Here is a 19,774-nt window from a genome sequence, read left to right as displayed (position 1 = left end):
TTTGACGTGGTGGCAACATTTATATTTATCGATCCACTTTAGAAGCATTTTGATTACTTCATAATTATTTGTTAAGCTGTATATTTGTGTTTTGAAAGTTTTTCATATTTGAGCCATAATTTATAAAGTAAAATATTATACACAAGGACTTAAATCAATACAATTTTTAATAAACTTATATGCTAACACGATGTTTTCATTATGGGAAGTGAAAACAAAAGTAAATGTTTGTATGTAGAAAAAACTAGAAGAAAACACTTCACATTGAAAATATATCTGAGTGGGGCAGCGCCTGTAGCTCAAAGGAGTAGGGCGCCAGCCCCATATGCTGGAGGTGGCAGGTTCAAGCCTAGCCCTGGCCCAAAACAAAACAAAACAATATATATATATATGTGTGTTTTAAAATGTATTTTTTTTGAAGTTTATGTATGTGTGTATATATATATATATGTGCGTGTGTGTGTGTGGTGAAAATCTGGAGGATTATATAATACATATATCTGTGTGTGTGTAAAAATCTGGAGGATTCTGTAATATAAGTTTTCTTGTGAGATGACAGTTTTCCTACAACATACTAACATTTTCAAATTTAGCTTTAGAATACAAATTTATTATGAATAAAAGCTCTTATCCAAGATAATGTTGATTATGAAGAGTCAGGAATTATCAAATTCCTTTGTAATTTCTATAACAAATCAATTAACTGTGCCCTTACCTTAGTCATTCCAGCGGTAAACGCAAAGGGACTACAGATACTAAAAATCCATTCCAGAGATGAGGGAAGATGTTTATATATTGCAGGGAATCCCAGACCCCCCCAAAAGAGGGTTAGGAGAAACACAACCAAACTGGTGAGGACAGCTTTCCTTACCAGCACGTTCACCAGGAACACAAGAGCTATCTGAAAGAGGGAGAGGATGGTCAGGTTTTATACGCATTCAGTTTACCACAAGTCATGGGCCGCACAATAAGATAAGCATCTTTTTATCACAACATTAACATACATCAGTGAGAGTGATAAAAATGAAGGTATAATGATTCATCCTTCTCCCAACTTCCTTATTTGTCCTCCTTGAATGCTGGGCTTTTGTTATTGTGGAAAGAGTGAGAAAAATGCTGGAAAAAGATCTGAGGACATTGTGGAAATCCAGACTTGGAAAAATCTAACAAAGCTGAATTAAAGTCCTAAGCTGAGGCATCGCATACTCTCTGTAGAAAACACCCTAGAAGGAGGAAGAAATTAGAGGCCCTTCTGCAGAGGGAAGAGGGGAGTGAGGAGGCAGAATATGAGAGGAGAAGAGGAACTGTGATTGGCTACCAGGTGTGGGCACCCTCAGGGGAAAAGTACAGGTCCATCCCTCAAGAACATCCTCGACAGCCACCTAGAAAAGTCTTTGATATAGGTATTTTTGCATCAAAATTATTTTTTCTTTTTGATGCATTAGTTCCCTAATTCAGATGTTTTTGCAAAAAAAAAATAAAGGAGGTCTGATTTTATATGGGTACATCATTTTCTTAATCTACAGAAAGTTTCTTAAGCATGTGCATGAAAGTAGTCCTTCGGGTAACATACTAGGGGATTAATATTTGCACATATAGCTGAAGTATAAAGCACAGAGAGTAGTAATAAACTTACCAAAGATAAGCCATATAAGAAAAAGAGCGTGAATATGATCATGAAGCCAGCCATGATTATAATTTGTGTGGATGTTATGATAACTGCAATGATGATGGAAATAACGAAGAAAAGGCCAGCATAGATTATACCCCAGGACAACCTAATACAGACAAAAAGGTATTTAAATTATGTTAACTTTAATATGAAATATTTAAAATATTCAAAAGCATCTAACGAATGATGTAAATGATTACCCTTGTACTCCTAGATGAATAGCTATAATATTAATAGTAGGGCAGATGCTCCCTGTGCACCCTTTTCTGATCACAATTCTCCTTCCACATAGTTGCAATGAATTTTTATTACCTTTGCTATATATGTACACAGAGATGATGGATACGGAACACGAGCACCAACCAATGGGAAAGGTGCCTTGAAGGTATCAGTGAAGTGACTATAAACAATGGCAGGCTGTGCTGTGCCTACCAGTTAAGCATCAACACGTGAACCTGATTTGTATACACAGCATGAACACTGTATAGACAGTATTAACAGTATTAATTTCCTTTACCAGTCAACATGAGCAATATATACATTGTTGAGTAACATTTCACTGTATGCACGTGATCCAGTATTCTCCTGCACATGGAAATGTAGGTTGTTCCCAATTTTTTTTTCCTATTACAATGTTGCTGAGAACATTCTTGTACTTGTCTATTTCAGGAAAATATACAAAAATGTCTGTAAGTATTCTGAATGCTCAGCTTTATTAGATACCACCAAATTCTCCTAAATGCAGAACTGGAAGGAGACTTAACAGCTGAGGACCAATCAAGTGATTTCTACAGAGATTGGGGGCATATCGTTCTTGGAGCTCTCAGCAGGCATTGCCTATGTTTTATAATTCCATTAAGCCCACTTCATTCTCCTTATTCCTTATTTCTTTTCTTAAACTAACATAAATTATATGTTAAATTAAGCATCTCTTAATGTTCACAATGTTTTGCTTTACATGTGCTAGTGCTGACATTTTGTGAAGTCATTTTTTTTGTTTTATTAAATTGTAGCTGTAGACTTTAATGCAATTATGGTGTACAATGTGCTGGTTTTATATACAATTTGAAATATTTTCATCAAACTGGTTAACATAGCCTTCATGGCATTTTCTTAGCTATTGTGTTAAGACATTTATGTTCTACATTTAGTAAGTTTTACATGTACCCTTGTAAGATGCACCATAGGTGTGGTCCCACCAATTACTCTCCCTCCATGCATCCTTCCCTCATCTCCCTCTCTCCTTTCCCCTTCATCTTGGGCTATCATAGTAGGGCTGAGTACACTGGATAGTTTTCCTTTCATTCTTGAGATACTTTGCTAAGAAGAATATGTTCCAGCTCCATTTATGTAAACATGAAAGAGGTAAAGTCTCCGTCTTTCTTTAAGGCTGTGAAGTCATTTTTAAGAAACAGTACTCCATCTTAGATCTAAGAAGACTACAGAGTATCTTATCCCAAGATTCTCATTTTACAGATAAGGAAACTGCACTGCCTGCCGTTAGTTAATGAGTTAAGGACACTAAATAAATCAATCTCAATGCTCAGAGGAAGCTGCAGGTCTTCTCTCTGTCCAGAGCTCTTTCCTCTACTTAAAATTGCCTAACAAACTAATAATTCAACAGCTGAAGAATATAGCAAAAATATTACAGCCAAGACTTTGCATCAACATGTCCCAGAAGAACATGTTTCTGCTGGGTTGACTGCTTATTCGACTTCCTTTGAAAGGTCATGCCATTAAAATGATTCAGCCTGTGTTGGACACATCAGCATTTTTGAAAAGCACACCACAATCTTCAGAACCCATATCCTGAATACAGAAAGAGAGCTACTTTTGCCAGGAATTCAGAGACCATGGGGTAGGATAATTACAAATAAAGAAATTACCTAGAAATTACCATGACTTAGAAAAAAGAAACCTGAGGAAGATGTTGAAAAAAAACCTTTCTAAAAGCAAAAGAATTCAGACATCCCACTTAAAGAATAAATACTGATTATACTTCACATTTACTACATTATTAAAAGAATTATCATAAAATGTATTTCCACTCGATATCCTGCACTTAGTAGAAACATTTCAGAGCCTTTCTCCCTCTTAGTTTTAAGTATGCATATGTGAATTCGTTTTTCTTAGTTTTAGGTCACAAGCATACTATGAATCATTTATCCTAAGAATTAATTCACACCCAAATTTCCAATGCTTTTCTAACTCTAATATAGGGCTGACTCCTGCTACCCTTATCTTGGGTAACTGCAGGGACATGGGCCCCTTTTACAAAGTTCCCTCCTAAGAGACTCTGTGGGTGGCTCTAAGTCCATTCTTTTGTATTTCCGTAAGTTTCACTGCAAAAGTTTTCCTTCTCTCTTTTCTATTTTAAGACACAGTTTCCTCTTTTTCTATTTTACAATTTATGTGTGTATATAATAGAATTAAAATTTTCTGTTAATAAAAAATATTTTATAGAAGAGTAAAACTTTTCTAAACCATAATTTTATTTCAGGGAACACATGAAATACAAAAAATTGTTTAGTAAATAATTACTTAAATATTCCATGTAGGTCTCCATCCATAAGGAATGTTTTCTTGATTCGATGATAAAATAAACAATTATTTTTCTTTTTCCTAGACAGTATGGATTTTGTCACTGATAGTCCTGTAGAACTCTCTGCTTTGACCTCTTGTAAGCTTAGAGATTGTATGATTTGGGTTTCTGCTACTTACCTATTTATTATCTTGGTAGGTCTTTATTTCTACTCCTTAATTATTTGTTTTAACTTTTAACATTTAACTCCACCAAACTGTATTTAACTGCTCCAAAAAATATATGCCTGGTAGCCAAGCCCTTGAACATAAGTTAGCTTTTATGGGATTATACTTACTTCAAAATGAGGAAGGGTGAAAAAATCAAATGTTTAACTGTAGGCCAACCCAGTGAGAGCCTTCTATCAGAGAACCTTGGCTGGAATCCCAACTTACGCTCTCTTGCCTTCATTTTCTTTGCTTATAAACTAGGTGATCGGTAAGTGCTCAACAAATCATAATCACTATTTTGCCTAGCAAAACTTAACAATGCACAAAAGAAACAGCAGCCAATGCTTCAAATTTAAACCATAATGTTTTGAAACAATAACATTTTCTCGTTGCTTCTTAATTTTCCTGTTTACTAATTTGTACAACTTGAATTATTCACTTACCAGAAGGCTGAATCTTGTAGACCCATCACTTTCATCAAATTCTTATACTTTTTTCTTTCTTTTGTAACATTGAGTGATACAAAATATATAAGTGGGCAAAAATAAAGCAAGCAGAATAAAACAAATAATTCATCTTGAACAACATCTCTATAAACAAAAGCTAATGTCTTCATAGTTCTGGCAGTAACTGACATCAAGTTCTCGATCACAGAGTGATTTGTTGTGACCTAGAGAAGAATTTAAACAAATGTCATCATTATTCCGAGAATAGAAACTGGCAAAATCAGAATAAACTCTGTAGATTTTTACAAATGTCAATTTTCTGAGTTTTATTTTTGTCTGACAGTTATGCAAGATGTTGTCAGTGAGGGGAACTGGATGATGAAAACATGACCTCCCTGTACATTATTTCTATAGTTTCCTGTGTTTCTATAACCACTTCAAAATTGGTTTGAAGTGTAAAAATCAATAAGCAATTTCTTTTCCTGGATACCTGCTTCATTATACGATCATTGAATTAATGTTTCATTATCATACGTATAATCATAAGAAATCCTGAGTATATGCCATGGCTGTGGTTTGAAGATGCTCCCTCTAAAATTCATGTTGAAACTTAATCCCCATTGTAGTGGTGTTAGGGAATGGGGCCTTCTGCGAGGTGGTTCAGTCGTGAGGGTGAAGTCCACGTGCATGGGTTACTGCCTTCTAACAAGGCTGGAGGGAACTGGCTGAGGACCTTCATGCCTTTCTGCTTGTCCACATGTGAAGACACATAGTGCCTTATATGAGCAACAGGCCTTCACCAGGCTCCAAACCTGCCAGCACCTTGATCTTATACTGAGTCTCCAGAACTGTGAGCAACAACATTTCTGTTCTTTATATATCACCCAGCCTCAGATATTGTGTCATAGCAGCACAAATAAACTGAAACAATCATCTTTCATCAAAACCATTAATTACTAGAACTTGTCAATGAAGCACTTACTTCTATGATAGCAGCGTTAATGGCAGTTTGCAGAGTAATGAATCCTCTAGTCCAGTATAAGTTCAACATACAGCTAAACTCTTCATATCCCACCCAGCAAGGAACTGTAAAAAGAAACAAAGAAAAGCAACACCAACACTATGGGTGAGGGTAGTTGGGGAACATGAATGAGAATCCAGGAGAAAACAAACTACAGGAGACACCAGCAGTAAGAACTTTTTATTTTATTTTATTTTTAGAGACAGAGTCTACCTCTGTCACCCTGGGTAGAGAGCTATAGCATCACCTCTCACAGCAACCTCAAACTCTTGAGCTCAAGCAATCCTCTTGCCTCACCCTCCTGAGTAGCTGGGACTACAGGTGCCCGCCACAATGCCCGGCTAAGGTGCTCAGGCTGTTCTTGAACTCCTGAGTTCAAGTAATCCGCCCATCTGGGCCTCCTGGGGTGCTAGGATTTCCGGCATAAGCTTCAGGCATAAGTGCCTGGCTTACTAGTTGGAACTTTTAACTACACAGAAAAAGAAAGCAAATTAATGAAAATTCTTTACAACATGATTTTATTTGCACAGACCACAGTGTACTTAGAAAGTCTTAGAAAGGCTGGGTGCCATGGCTCACACCTGCAATCCCAGCACTTTAGGATGCTGAGGCTGGTGGCTTGCTGGAGCTCAGGTGTTCAAGACCAGCCTGAGCAAAAGTAAGACCCCATCTCTAAAAAGTAGTTGGGGATTGTGGTGGGTACCTGCAGTCCCTGAGCAAAAAGGAAAACTTAAGCCCAAGCTGTGACGCTACAGTACTCTACAGAGGGCAACAAAGTGAGACTCTATCAGAAAGAAGGAAGGAAGGAAGGAAGGAAGGAAGGAAGGAAGGAAGGAAGGAAGGAAGGAAGGAAAGAAAGAAAGAAAGGTCTTAGAAAATAAAAAGACAAAGCAAACACTCTGCTCCAACCACAACAGACTCCTTGCTGTACCTCAAAATGCTAAATGCATCCCAGCAGGACTTTTCTCGAACTTGAATCCTATCCCTCTGCATACATGACTCACTCTTTCCCTTTATTTTTATCTCTTCTCACAAATAAACTTCATCATGGAAGACCTTTCTAAACACCATAAATAAATTATCTAATATCTCTGCTATATTTTACTGTGTTCAAGATATTGTTTTCCCCATCCCCTGTCCTTGGCAAAAAATGGTACCTGCAAGCAGGCTGTGTGGTTTATTCACTTCAATCCCCAGGACCAAGAACAGTACAGAGCACATAGTAGGCAGTTAGTGAACAGAAGGTGAAGAACCAGTTTTATTAGTCACATCAATTCTACTTCCTAAAGTGGCTCTAATCCCTAGGGCTCTCTCCCACTCAGCTGCCTCTTCTGTGGTCTAAGCCACTATCAGCTCATTGATAGATTTCGTTTCATTCTCCAAAACCTCTGTTCAATCTATTTTCTTGGCTATATCTACAGTGCTCTCTTAAGCTTAGAAACCTAACTATATCTTTGCCCTGATTAAAGCACCCCAATGGCTACTCACTGCCTAGGGGCATTTGAAATATGCCACAGCCAGGGGAAGCCCACATGTGGCCAACCAGATCCCCATGGGCGGCCCTTTGACCAAATCAAAGTTAACAAATGTCTTTATTAAAAGGATTTGTTCTGTAAAATTTGGATTCAGTCAAAAGGCCACATGCAAGGATCCAGAAGGCCACATGTAAGTGAGTTACTGCTCTTCTTCCAGATCTACTAACAAATGTCTTTTCTCACCTCTGGGCCTTCATCTGAAACATGATGCTTCCAGCACCTCAAACCTGGTATTTCTTCCAGCCCCAGTTTTATTTTGTTTTGTTTTTCTCAAGTTCTCTCACAAGGTTTCGTGGTCTCAGTTTAAATCTTATTTCCAACGGTAGGACTTTCCTAATCCCACAATTTATTAGGAACTCCTGGCCAACACTTTCCTTGTACTTTTGCTAATTGTTCAGTGTCTTTCCTTCCCGCTGAACTGGAATCTCAACTGAGGCTGGGATCTCTCAGTCCTGATCACGCCTGCATCCTTTGACACATGCACCTGTGAGCTCAAGAAATACATTTCGGATGACTCTACTTTTTTTGAGAGTCATCCTGTAGTGGGAACATATAATTGACTTGGGAATAAGGTCAGCAATAAAATGTACTCTGTCTACTTTCTCCCGTGCCATTGAAAGCATCTCTGTTGCCCATCCCCACCTGTTCTTTATGTTGAAAACATTTAAAATGTCATAATGATATTTTATATCAAAAGTCACCTGATTGATAATCTTCGCTCACAAATGGAATTTCATATCCCTGAATGAATTTTAACTTGTAAGAGAAAATGTCATTAAAGATGATTCCCACAGCATAATAATGTTCTTCAAGTATTTTATCCATATGTTTTTCACTTGGTACCCCAATGACACTTTTTTCTATGAAATATAAAGCAAAAATAGACATTGAAAGTTGTTACAGAGTTTCACCAAAACAAAATATGATATTCAACTGCACCACCATGTATGTATTTTTTTTTGTATTTTTCATTAGACATAAACTAAAATCATTCTCCATTTAAACCAAACAAATTAAAAGGCAAGGGAGTTGGATTTTAATGTTTTAGATTCTATTATAGAATCAGAAGACATGCATAAAAATTAAATGTTTTCATAATGACAGGTATTGGGGCAAGTTTTAGGTAAATAAAAAACATTATGCCAGAATAAGAGAAAGCATAAGAGAATTGGGGTTAAAAAAAACAGAAGTAGTTGTTGTAGTTACTATACAGTTGGGGAATCTATATTTCAGATTAGCTAAAGCAAACAGTTTACATGATCTTTGCCTTATATGGGAACAAAAAAACAAAGTAGTTCTATTTCTTTTTTTTTAATATAATCACATTAATATAAAAATCTTGAAAATGCAAGAAGTACATAGTGCCAGGAAACAGATAGGTGTTTGTTTGGGTCAAGCTGGGGGGAATGAAGAAACTTTTGGTGATGACAGATAAGTTAATTCTCTTGACTGTGGGAATGTTTTCACATACTAAGTAGTCAAAACTGATCAATTATACATTTTGGATTTTAAATATGTACAGTTTACTGTGTTTTAAATATACTTCAATAGACAAATGTTATAAAACATTCCTGCGATTGTGAAGTAACTCTATTTCTAATAGCCAGAAATTTCACTTGTTAATAATTGAGAATTAAACAATAAATAGTTAGCAACCAGTTTGCCCATGAATGAAATATACCTTTTATTTATCTCAGTTACATAATGACCTCATTTACAATGAAGATTTTTAAAGACATTTACAAATTATACAATAGGTACAACAGAATAACCTCAGATTGTCTAACCATAATCTAATTTCCATTATTTAGATATTTTCCTGAGCTGTAAATCTTAATCATTGCGTTTCTGTGTTAAAAACACACATACTTGAAAGGTGAAATTGATGGCACCCAGAGATAAGACTGGAGCAGAGAGGTTCAGGCCAGGTTTATTGAAAGGAGAGGGCCTGGTTAGGACTAAGATGGCATCGCTGCCCAGAGGCAGTTAGAGACCCCTTTTATATAGACTCTAGGGGGTGGGCAAATTTGACAGCCCCAGGAGGGCTTTGGTAGGTTAGGGTCCTTTTGGGGGAGGGGGATGGGATGACTAACTAGGTCCTCTGTATTTTTTGTTTTTGGAGAACAGGAGAAGATGGGGGAAGAGTTTGTGTAGGGGATATCTTAGGTCCCTCAACAACACTCACCAATGGTAATATTATTCCCAGACACTATTCTGCAATCTGAAATTATAAATCTGTTGTTTAGTTATATTGCAATAGAAATGTGGACCTTCTGAACTAGACCTCCACTGAGATGAAAAAAATTCAAAGGCTAATTATTATGAGAGAAAGGAAAAAAAAACAAATTTGTATGCCATCTTAATACTTAAATTGTTAGCATATTGTATCACTGTTGCTTCAAATTAATATTTATACATCTTATCAAAAGATTATGAAGTAATATCAATAATTCTTTTTTTCCCATCAGTACGCCTACCTTTCAAAAGAAGAAATGTTTTATTCATTATCTCCTGAGTTGCACTGGAGATTGGTGTATACACAACCATTCTAGAAGAGCTGTTGAATTTATCTGCCCTTCCCAGATCAAAAGAAGGTAATTCAGGAGACTGACCACTTTTTAGTAAATTTGAAAACATATCTAGAAACACTCCTAGAAGTATTGAAAAACCCAATTCCTGTAACAAATTAAAAAAGAAAAAAGAAAAAAATTAGGTTGTGAAAATCTCGGTCAATACATTAAAAAAAAAAAAAACACTTTTGAAAACAAATTCCAGTTTTGCCATAAAGTTGGCTTTTCTCTGCTCTTTACTCCACAGAGCAAGGGAAACCCAATGAAAGATAAATACTGAGACCAGCCACATTTACCATTCTCCAATACTAGAGCAAGACATTTGCATTAAATCATGAACTACTGGAAAAGTTGTCATAAAAACTGACAGGATGACTGAAAGGCTGACAATCTCTAAAGGCATCTGCAGTCAACTGTAGAGTTTTTAAGACACAGAGCATCTCAGTTAGAGCTCATGGTGGTAAATAGCAATATTATTGTCAGCTGGAATGCTTTTGCATTTAGGAACTAAAGAAATGACAAGTAATGGAATGGTAGAGACTACACTCACTATTCACCAGAATCAATCATCTCATCTTCTTTGGTACTGCTGGACTACTGTTCCAGCCTCCTGAAATTAAGTGGGACCAGGAGGTTGAGCTCTGTCCCATAGGCTGTGGGCAGAAGTGACATGCAAAACTTCCAGGCCTAAGTCATGGATTCCTGTACACACTTCTATGTTCTCTCTGTCTTGGTCCCTCTTTTTTCTGATCTTCTGACTGGAAGCAAAGAATTCAGGAAAAGTTTCTAGCTAGGGAAATAGCAGAGTTCCTAGATGAAGAAGCCTGGGTCCCCAAATGACTATGTGGAGAAGATTCCTTCACCCACTCAACCCAATTCACTTCCACTGTTGACCATCTGTAGACTGTTAAAAGTGGAAAACTAAACTTTTGCTCTGTTGGGCTAGTCCCTTAGATTTAGCCCATTCACCTGAGGCAAACCGACTACCAGCGACTTTACTTGGTCAGAATTCTTGGCAATAATCTTTGTGTAGAAAATTTTCTGGCTTTGAAAATAAATCCACAAAATTAAAATTTCTTAAGTTCTTCTGGGAACCATTTTTCTTATGTTTGGGTTCTACTGGTAGAACATTTGGTATTGGCTTTATAGCTTCAATAAGTTACCATATAATTAAATTTGTACTTGATTTCTATTTTTTATTATGAATAATGCTTTTATTCTTTACAATTCAATGTTATTCTTCAGGGCCTATTCTGAGTCTCTTGATTCAACAAACTCAACTAGAAACAACAAATATAACTTAAGAGGACCATTAGGTAATAAAGTTTTATCGGGGTGCTAACTGTGGAAAGAGGCAAACTTTTAAGCATACCAATGAGCTCTCTCTTTTCATCCTCCATTTCTTCAGAAAATTCTTGTGCAGAAGCGCTCGTGTTTGCTGAAACACACTTTTCTGTTTCAAATCCATTCAGCTTGTTTATTAAATGAACAAGAAGAATAAATATAGCAGAACACAAACCAGAAAAAATAAATACAATTAAGAAAATCCTTGATCATATTTTAGGCAAAATATTTACTACCTTTAAGATCTGTAAAAAATGGACTTAAAATACTATTTTAGTAATTTGTGGCTATAAAGTTCACCTCAACTATATTCATTTTAAGCTAGTTAGGGGAGTAGGTGATGGTGGGAAGGCAGAGTGATTATTATCTCAATTGTATAGTAACTTACAGTACTACAGTGAAAAAGCTATCATTAGAATTTAGAACCTACAAGATAATTTTTGGCCTTTTAAAACAGAACTTACGTAAATAGAGTAATTACATTAATTTCATCCTGTTACTAATTGTTTCTTGTTCTTTACATTTAAATAAAAACCCCAGAGCTGATAAAGTTAATATCAGAATTCTGAAAGATTATCTGAAAAATTAATTATTTTCATTAGACAACCTCCATTAAATGCTTTCTTTTAGTTCTTACCTTCAGATTGACTCAAACAACTTTTGTCAAAAGAATCAGGCTGTGGAATAATGATCTAGTTTCAGATCCCTTGAAACTTGATTCTGAGATACAGGAAGAATAAAGCAATTTCTCTCAGTTTTAGGAATTCAAAAGTCCCTTAATAATAAGAAACAAACTACAAAACTCATTTAAAAAGAAGAAAAAAAAGAAATCACATGAGAAAGTCATTTTGCCCAAATGTTTGCAAATAAAGAAACAGTTTTTGAAACCTCGATTTTTTTAGATTTGCATATGTCAACTCTAAAAGAATTCCTCAGCTGGTACAGAAGTATATTTTTCTATTTTCCTAGACTGTACCATACAATAACAACTGGTTGGACAAAATTAGGAAAATTTAGTCATTAGGCCTTTAACATAAAGCACACAAGAGTTTGGAAACATCTGAAAAACAGATTGATTTTAGCAGTGTCCACCCACATATTTGGCCCAGCACAACAAAATAAGCATTTTACTTACTGTTAGAAAAATTAGAAAAAATAGTCTAGAAATGCTGTCAAACCTCAGTTCTCTGTTTAAAGGCAACGGTTAAAACTTCTTTATTGCTGCTTCTTCATTTATTCTTGAAATGGGTGTGTACTCCCAGCAGCTCTGACGCCGGCTGGCTGCTGGAAAGGGGAGTAGTCAGACCACACTGCACATCATGAGCTCGTTTTGTTTTCCGTGTCTTTTTTCCTAAGCCAATTATTCTGCAGGGAAATGACTGACCCATGGTTAGTTGGGAGTAAGACAAACTCTGTTTGTTCACTTGGCCTCTCAACTACAGGCATGAGGGAGAGAACGGTAAACAAGGAAAATGCAACTAGTCTGTCAACAGTGCTGAAACCAGGATGGGGGGAGGAACAGGAAAAGAGCAAAAATAATAAGTAACCAAGCAAAAGAGTTAAACTTGTACAAGAAATTGGAATCTTTTGTTTGTTTGTTTGTTTGCTTTCCCTACTGGTGACTAACTACAACTACCAATTAGATATTTGACCAATTCAGACTAATTGGGCATAACATTCTGAAGCTGATTTTCTTTTTCTTCATTTCTTTCCTTCCTTCTTTCATTTTATTTTTATTTTTCCGTCTTATAAAACCAGGTAACTTGTCTTAGACAAATTCCTAGGATGAGCAAATGAAATGAACATGTTTTTGTTTTTTGTCCTGTTCTGTTCCCCGTGGATACAGGATTTCATAAGACATATATATGAACAAAATAAGTGAGTGGATTACAGAAGACAACAAGACATAAAAAGATTCAGGTGAGTTTTTGAGCAGGAGGAAAAACTGAAATGTATTCAGTTTTCATCACATAATTTATCTTTGTCTGTAAAAAGTTGCAAACTTTTCTTGACCTGCCACAGTAAATGGCAAAACAGGAAACCAAAGTCCATGAGTTGGGAAATCTCAAATATTTGACATGGCTCCCAATCCACAGATGTTAATAATCATAAAGCTGAGAGATGTTCAGGAGTAAAGGAGATAATTTAAACAACAAAAACAAAAAACAGTTAAGCCATGACAGCACTATGTGTATGTATGTGTGTGTATGTGTGTGTAAAGATTTTATATATATCTTTGGCAATTAGTTCAAAATTGTCAACAGTGAAATATTACGTCCCTTACATAGAAAATTGTCATTAACAAAGTTAATAAAGGTGTTCTAAAAAGCTCCTGGGAGGGGAAGGTCAAAAACACTGTTAACATTTGTATCAGTATAGCCCGGCATTGTGGCAGGTGCCTGTAGTCCCAGCTACTTGGGAGGTTGAGGCAAGAGAATGGCTTAAGCCCAAGAGTATGAGGTTGCTGTGAGCTGTGACACCACAGCATTCTACCAAGGGTGACATAGTAAGACTCTGCCTCGATTAAAAAAAAAAAAAATGAAAAAACACATTTGTATCAGTAATACAACAAAAAATTCACTGTTTCTTTTAAATTATCTGGAATATAGATATTTTTTAATTTTTTTGCTGTTATAATTGTTTTATACCATTTATAGTCTATTTTAGAAATCATTTTCACTCTGCCTGTCTTATAATTGTAATAAAATTCACAGTTCTGATATCAATAATTATTTAGATTAAAAAAATATATTTCACTATTTTCATTTCTTACCAGTAAATATGTTTCCTCTTCCTTTTTCTTGACTTCTTTATTCTAACTTATTTATGGGGGGGGCATTTTTTTTATTTAAATATGAAGAATTTCGCCCAAATGGTGACCTAATATGATAAGGAAGTGCTCAATCTCCAAATGAGAAGAACATTGAAATGTGGGTAAAATACATCCAAAAATGGAATTTCCAGTATATCAACAAACTTTGAAAAGGAAGAAAAGATAAAGAAAGTAATAAAGAGTAGAGGGAACAAAGGGAAAAAAGGATGGCATATTCCTAGGTGTTAAGAATGAAAAAAGAAGTTAAAGTTTCTTTTCAGCTGTGAGTGACATCTGAGACGCTCAGGCAGTCTGAGGGTATTTTGGACTAAGCACAGGGCTTTAGGTATGTTAATACTTCTGTGACCAGGAGTTGCTACATGACAGATTGGGAGTCTGGAATTCATATCCCTCCATGATCTAGAAGCTTCTCAGGACTATCCAGTGCTAAAAATAGATGAGAAAAATTTCACCTAATGTCAAAGAAAAGACATGCATTCTCTGCCCAATCTCTGGGACACACTGTATCTTCCATAGATAATTAAACCCCCAAGTGCCCCCATAGCTTATGTCAGATACAGGAGATGGGAGAGGGGTCCAAATTTATTCCCTCTGCATAATAAGACATTTAAAAACAATTCCTTAGCTGTTAGTGTATGTATCCCAGAGCAAAACTTGGGTTAAAATCCTGGCTCAGCTGTTCACTAGCTGTGTGATCTTACACAATCCATTGAACCCTTTCCCCCTCAGTTTTTTTCTTTCATAAAAGTAAGGAAATAACAATGTTTATACGTACGGCTATTGTAGGGATTACATTCGTTAATATAAGTACCTCAAACAATGTCTGAAAACTTACAAAAGCTTAAAAATGTTATTTGTTGCTACTGATACTTCCTCTAGTCCTCTCCTCTTCCTACTGCTATCCTACAACTCCCCAGAGAAGACACCAACAGTTCTATAAGGATATATCGAAAATTCAGAACACAAAGTAACAAGAGTTAAATATATATATATATATCTCCCAAACGCTAAACTCATAATCAAAAGCTGACCATGTAAAAATACCTGCAGACTGAACAAATGGAACTATCAGCAAACTCAAGAACTAAAGTAACAGAAACTGTGAAACACATATCTAAGGTATCGAATACTGTGTTAGTTAAAATAGGAAACACTGCAAAGTAAAACTAATAGGAAAATAATCTATTAGAACATATAAGCATTGGAAGAGAGTAAAAAAATTTAAAATTAAAAATTTAATGGATAAGATGTATAGAAGATTAGTCACAACTGAAGAGAAAGTAAACAAAAAATATACCTGAAGAAATCACGTAAGACTTGATGCAAATCCAGAAAAAGATGAAAAAAATATTGAAGAGAAGCTAAAAGATGTAAAAGACGAGAAAGAGTGTCCAGTCCAATATCTAATGGGAATTTCATGACAAGAAAAATAAAGAGAATAAATAGGAGAAATAGTTAAATGTTAAAATGGATGAGAATTTTTCCAAATTAAAGAGCCCTCAAATTAGAAAAACAATATGTTCCATGCAGAGTTATAAACAAGAAAAATCCAAAACCTATTTCACAGTGAACTTGAGGGGGTTGGTTGGAGGGAAAGGAAAGAGGGAGAGAAGAGAGAGAAATATTTGAAAAACAGTAAAATGGAAAAGACAGATAAACAACTAAGGATCAACAGCCAACCAAAGATACCACAAAACAATGGACTAATATCCTAAAAGAGCTAAAGGAAAATAACCCATAAACCCCAAATTCTAGACTCAGCTAAATGTGCACAGATTGAAGATATTTCAGATAGAATTTACCATCCTGACCACAAGAATACTAAAGAATATATACACTTCAGTTAAAAAAATAATAAAATAATTTCAAAAAAGAAAATAGAACTTAGATCAAAGGAATGGAGCATCAAATGTACTTGGAAAAGAAGTCATATTTACCAAAGTCAGATATACCAAAAGTATTTGGTAGATACTTAGTTTATTTAGCAAATCAACTGTAAACAGTAATTCTGTGGGAGAGGAGACAGAACTTCCCACCAACCTACATATTTCTTCATTCTCTCTCAATGGAATCTTAAATGTTTCTGTGATTTTTGTAGACTAAATTGCTAGTTAAGAACAGCAAAGGAATTGGGGTGGGCATAGAAAACATTAGGGCTTCTCACATGTATAATATTTCATTATTTTCCTCAGTTTGTTGTGGAGGCCCAAAGTCATTAGGAATTACTGCTCTGCTTAACTATTTTTCACTGGGAATCCTCCTCTATTTCACTTAGAAAGCATCTGTTTTGAGCTATAATATGACAGATAATTCAGGGATGGAAAGGTTTGACAGTATCATAGTCCTAAGTAGGAGAAAGGGGCTGGTGATGACATCATGCACAGGTGTGGGGGTTGGCTTTATATAAGAACCTTATTTGTTTAAGCCAATGAGAGGAAAGTCTGAGTGTGTGGGTGCAATGCAACCGAGAGGGTTACTGAGGTTGTGGACGTTCATGAAGACATTCTCTTCCTATTGCTATGAAAGGGAAATAATGGAGTTGGCAAGCAGAACTAAGTCTTCACTGGAAGGTGGTGGCTGTTTATTTAATGTGAGACTAGTTATTCTATGGAGGTATAATTTTTACCAATGTTTATCTCCCAATGCAGGCACAAAGTAGGTGGAGATTTGGGTTTAACAAGGATTGGGCTTTTGCTGGGTCGCTATGATAAAGAGTGAGAGATCAAGCATTGATGGTGTACACAAGGGATGAGGCAGGTCTCATTCTTCAAAGTTGAGGTCTCCTAAATGGAAATGCTAGCTGTCTGTCCCTTCTTGCCAGTTTGGTTTGGTCCATAGTTCCCAAAACATGTTTTTTGTTTGTTTGGAGGGGTTTTTTGCAGTTTTTGGCCAGGGCCAGGTCTGAACCCGCCACCTCCAGTATATGGGGCCGGCACCCTACTCCTTAAGCTACAGGCGCCGCCCCAAAACATGTTTTTAAATACCTTCAGGGAGCTGACTCACTGTGTCCAAAAAGACGATGAACTTTGAGAGCGGGTTTGGCTTTCTAAGATTATATCAAAACTTTGAGATAAGACAGAATATGCAGCCATGATCCATCCCTTAAGGAAAGAAACCTTCCAGTAAACTAGAATTTAGCAGGCTGGTAGCATAGTAGAGCTAAGCACAAGCTTTCCAAAATTTTAACTTCAGCAATAATTTTAGCCAACTATCTCTTTTCCTTTTGACTGTTTTCTTCTTACAAGATTACTTTGCTTATCTTCTTTATGAAGAACATATACAGCCATCCACTGTAGGCAGAATGACTAGAATCAAATGCTGTCCTAGAACAAAACCTTAGTACCAGGGGTTCCTAGATCTCAATAGAACTATCCCAGCTCCAGAGCTCAGTACTTACTCAGAACCTTGGGTGCTTAAATTACCCCAGTATGGGTTTGGTACTGCTCCAGTTCTAATCATTGTTTTCCCTAGTTTGAAGTCACATGATGTAGGTACAGCTGCTGGACACCCACCACCACCACCACCCCCCGCCATGAGCCTGCCGAAAGGAGAGAAAGCTATCCTCAGAAAAAGGGAAATTGTGAACCCACAAGCACTCTGAAATGTGACTAGTACAAAATTAAAAATAGTATTATTCATAAGAACTTCTCTGTTGCTGGAATTACTTGTTCTTCTTTGGAGACATTTATTGACTTGGGCTTTATAGTCTTTTTATAAACTAATTCTCTTTTTCTGCCCAATGATGTTTCCCATTAATGATCCATATTAAAGAGGTCTAGACCGACCATCACATTGAAGGTGCTATCCTTCCCAGCCTCAGGTAACCACCATCATTCTACTCTCTATCTCCATGAGATCAACTGTTTCTAACATTTAGCTCCCACATATGAGTGAGAATGTGTGATATTTGTCCTTCTGTATTTGGATTATGTCACTTGATGTTCTCCAGTTCCAAGCATGACATTGAAAATGGCCGTATTTCATTCTTTTTGTGGCTTAAACATTCCATTGTGTTTATGTATCATAATTCCCTTTTCTGTTCATCTATTGGTGGACACTGAGGTTGACTCCATACCTTGGCTTGTGTGAATAGTGCTACAATAAACATGGTAGTGCAGACATATTTTCAGTACACTGAGTTCCCCTCTTAGGATAAACACCCAGCAGTGGGATTGCAGGGTCATATGGTAGCTCTTCTTTTGTAGCAGTTTTGTGAGGAGGCTCCATACTGTTCCCCATGGTGGTTTCACAATTTGCATTCTTACCAACAGTGTATGAGTGTTCCCCATTCTTTATATTCACATTGACATTTGCAATTGCCTATTTTTTTGATAAGAGCCATTTTAATTGAGGTGATAAGGTATTTCACCAGACTTAGTGGAGACCCTTTATGTGTTATTTCTTTCCCTTTTCTTGCTTCTCTTAGGACTTTATCTGTGACCTTTGGGAGCTTCATTATTAAATGCTTTGAGCTAGTCTTGTTTGGGTTAAATGTGCTTGGTGTTCTCTGACCTACTTATACCTGAATATCTTTTTGTAGGTTTGGAAAGTTAATTTCCTGGTTAAATTTCTCTGAGAGGCTTCTCCATATTATCTTAAAGTTCATTGAATTTCCTCAGAACAGCTATTTTGAATTCTTTGAGAGGTCACCTATCTCCATCATTCCAGGATGGGAGACTGGCACCTCATTTAGTTTGTTTAGATCATTTCTTCTGGATATTCTTGATGCTTGTAGATACTTTTTGATGTCTGGGCATTGAATAGGTAAGTAGTTATTTTAATCTTTATAGTCTGGGTTTGTTTGAACCCATCCTTCTTGAAAAGATTTTCCAGATATTCAGAGAGACTTGAGGGCTGTGATCTAAGTCTTTGGTCACTGCAGCCCTATTAGCACCAGCTGCATCGCAAGCCCAGTCATGCTGTGACTCTTGCAGACTCCTAGTGGTATTGCCTTGGGGAACATGGGTAAGACATGATTAAATTCACTGGATAACCAGGAAAAGTTTCTCACTCTGTGCTAGGCTGCTCGAGTTGGGGGAGGAGCTGGCTACCAAAACCAGGTCACACCTGAAGTCAGCTCAGTCTCACCCAAAGGCAGTGATAAAAATTGCCTGGCTACCTCTTAGGTTTATTAAAATCCTAAGTGCTCTTTGGTCAGCAGTTGGTGAATCCTGCCAGGACTGGGTTCTTCCCTTCAGGGAAGCATGCTTCTTTCCAGCTTACAGTGGGTTCAGAAATGCTATCCAGGAAATAAGGCCTGGACTCAGGGACATCAGGAGCCGACTTAGTGCTTTTCTTTACTGAGGCTGAGTTGGTAACCAAGGTGCAAAATGAAGCCTTCTGAGTTCTTCCTTTTTCTTTCCCCAAGTAGAAGACACTCCCTGAGCTGCGCCACCTGTACTTGGGTAAGGGGTGACACACCCACTGGCTTGGCCACAGTTACTAGTACCCTGTAGGTCTCACACAAACCAAGTCCACTGGCTCTGAGCCAGCAGAGCCACAGGAATTGATTAAGGACTGCAGCCTTTGGGGTCTGACTACCTTATAAATTTAATACACGCAGTGTTCCCCTATGCCAGGGTGGCCCTATCAAGTACCACAA

General features: G+C 36.6%; 1 protein-coding gene across 3 annotated transcripts in view; it reads right to left on the bottom strand.

Annotated features, from left to right (window-relative positions):
* Positions 1-12,714, bottom strand: part of ABCA6 (ATP binding cassette subfamily A member 6) — a 59,445-nt gene extending 46,731 nt beyond the window's left edge. The window contains exons 1-9 of one of the 3 annotated variants that reach the window (XM_023511176.1): positions 12,475-12,714; positions 11,977-12,059; positions 11,368-11,467; positions 9,903-10,101; positions 8,127-8,285; positions 5,852-5,955; positions 4,867-5,093; positions 1,637-1,778; positions 716-901 (exon numbers count right to left, since the gene is read on the bottom strand). In XM_023511176.1, the coding sequence (XP_023366944.1) occupies positions 716-901; positions 1,637-1,778; positions 4,867-5,093; positions 5,852-5,955; positions 8,127-8,285; positions 9,903-10,101; positions 11,368-11,463 (1,113 nt within the window). In that variant the 5' untranslated portion in view covers positions 11,464-11,467; positions 11,977-12,059; positions 12,475-12,714. The remainder of the gene's footprint in view (positions 1-715; positions 902-1,636; positions 1,779-4,866; positions 5,094-5,851; positions 5,956-8,126; positions 8,286-9,902; positions 10,102-11,367; positions 11,468-11,976; positions 12,060-12,474) is intronic. The other 2 variants (XM_023511177.1, XM_012803112.2) reach the window with 2 other exon arrangements.
* Positions 12,715-19,774: the final 7,060 nt, after the last annotated feature.

This window comes from Otolemur garnettii, unplaced genomic scaffold (assembly GCF_000181295.1).
Source record: "Otolemur garnettii isolate 467f Iridium unplaced genomic scaffold, OtoGar3 scaffold00018, whole genome shotgun sequence".
In the NCBI taxonomy this organism is placed as follows: domain Eukaryota; kingdom Metazoa; phylum Chordata; class Mammalia; order Primates; family Galagidae; genus Otolemur; species Otolemur garnettii.
The sequence above is the reverse complement of the archived record's forward strand: the minus strand, read 5'-3'. Positions and strand labels throughout refer to the sequence as shown.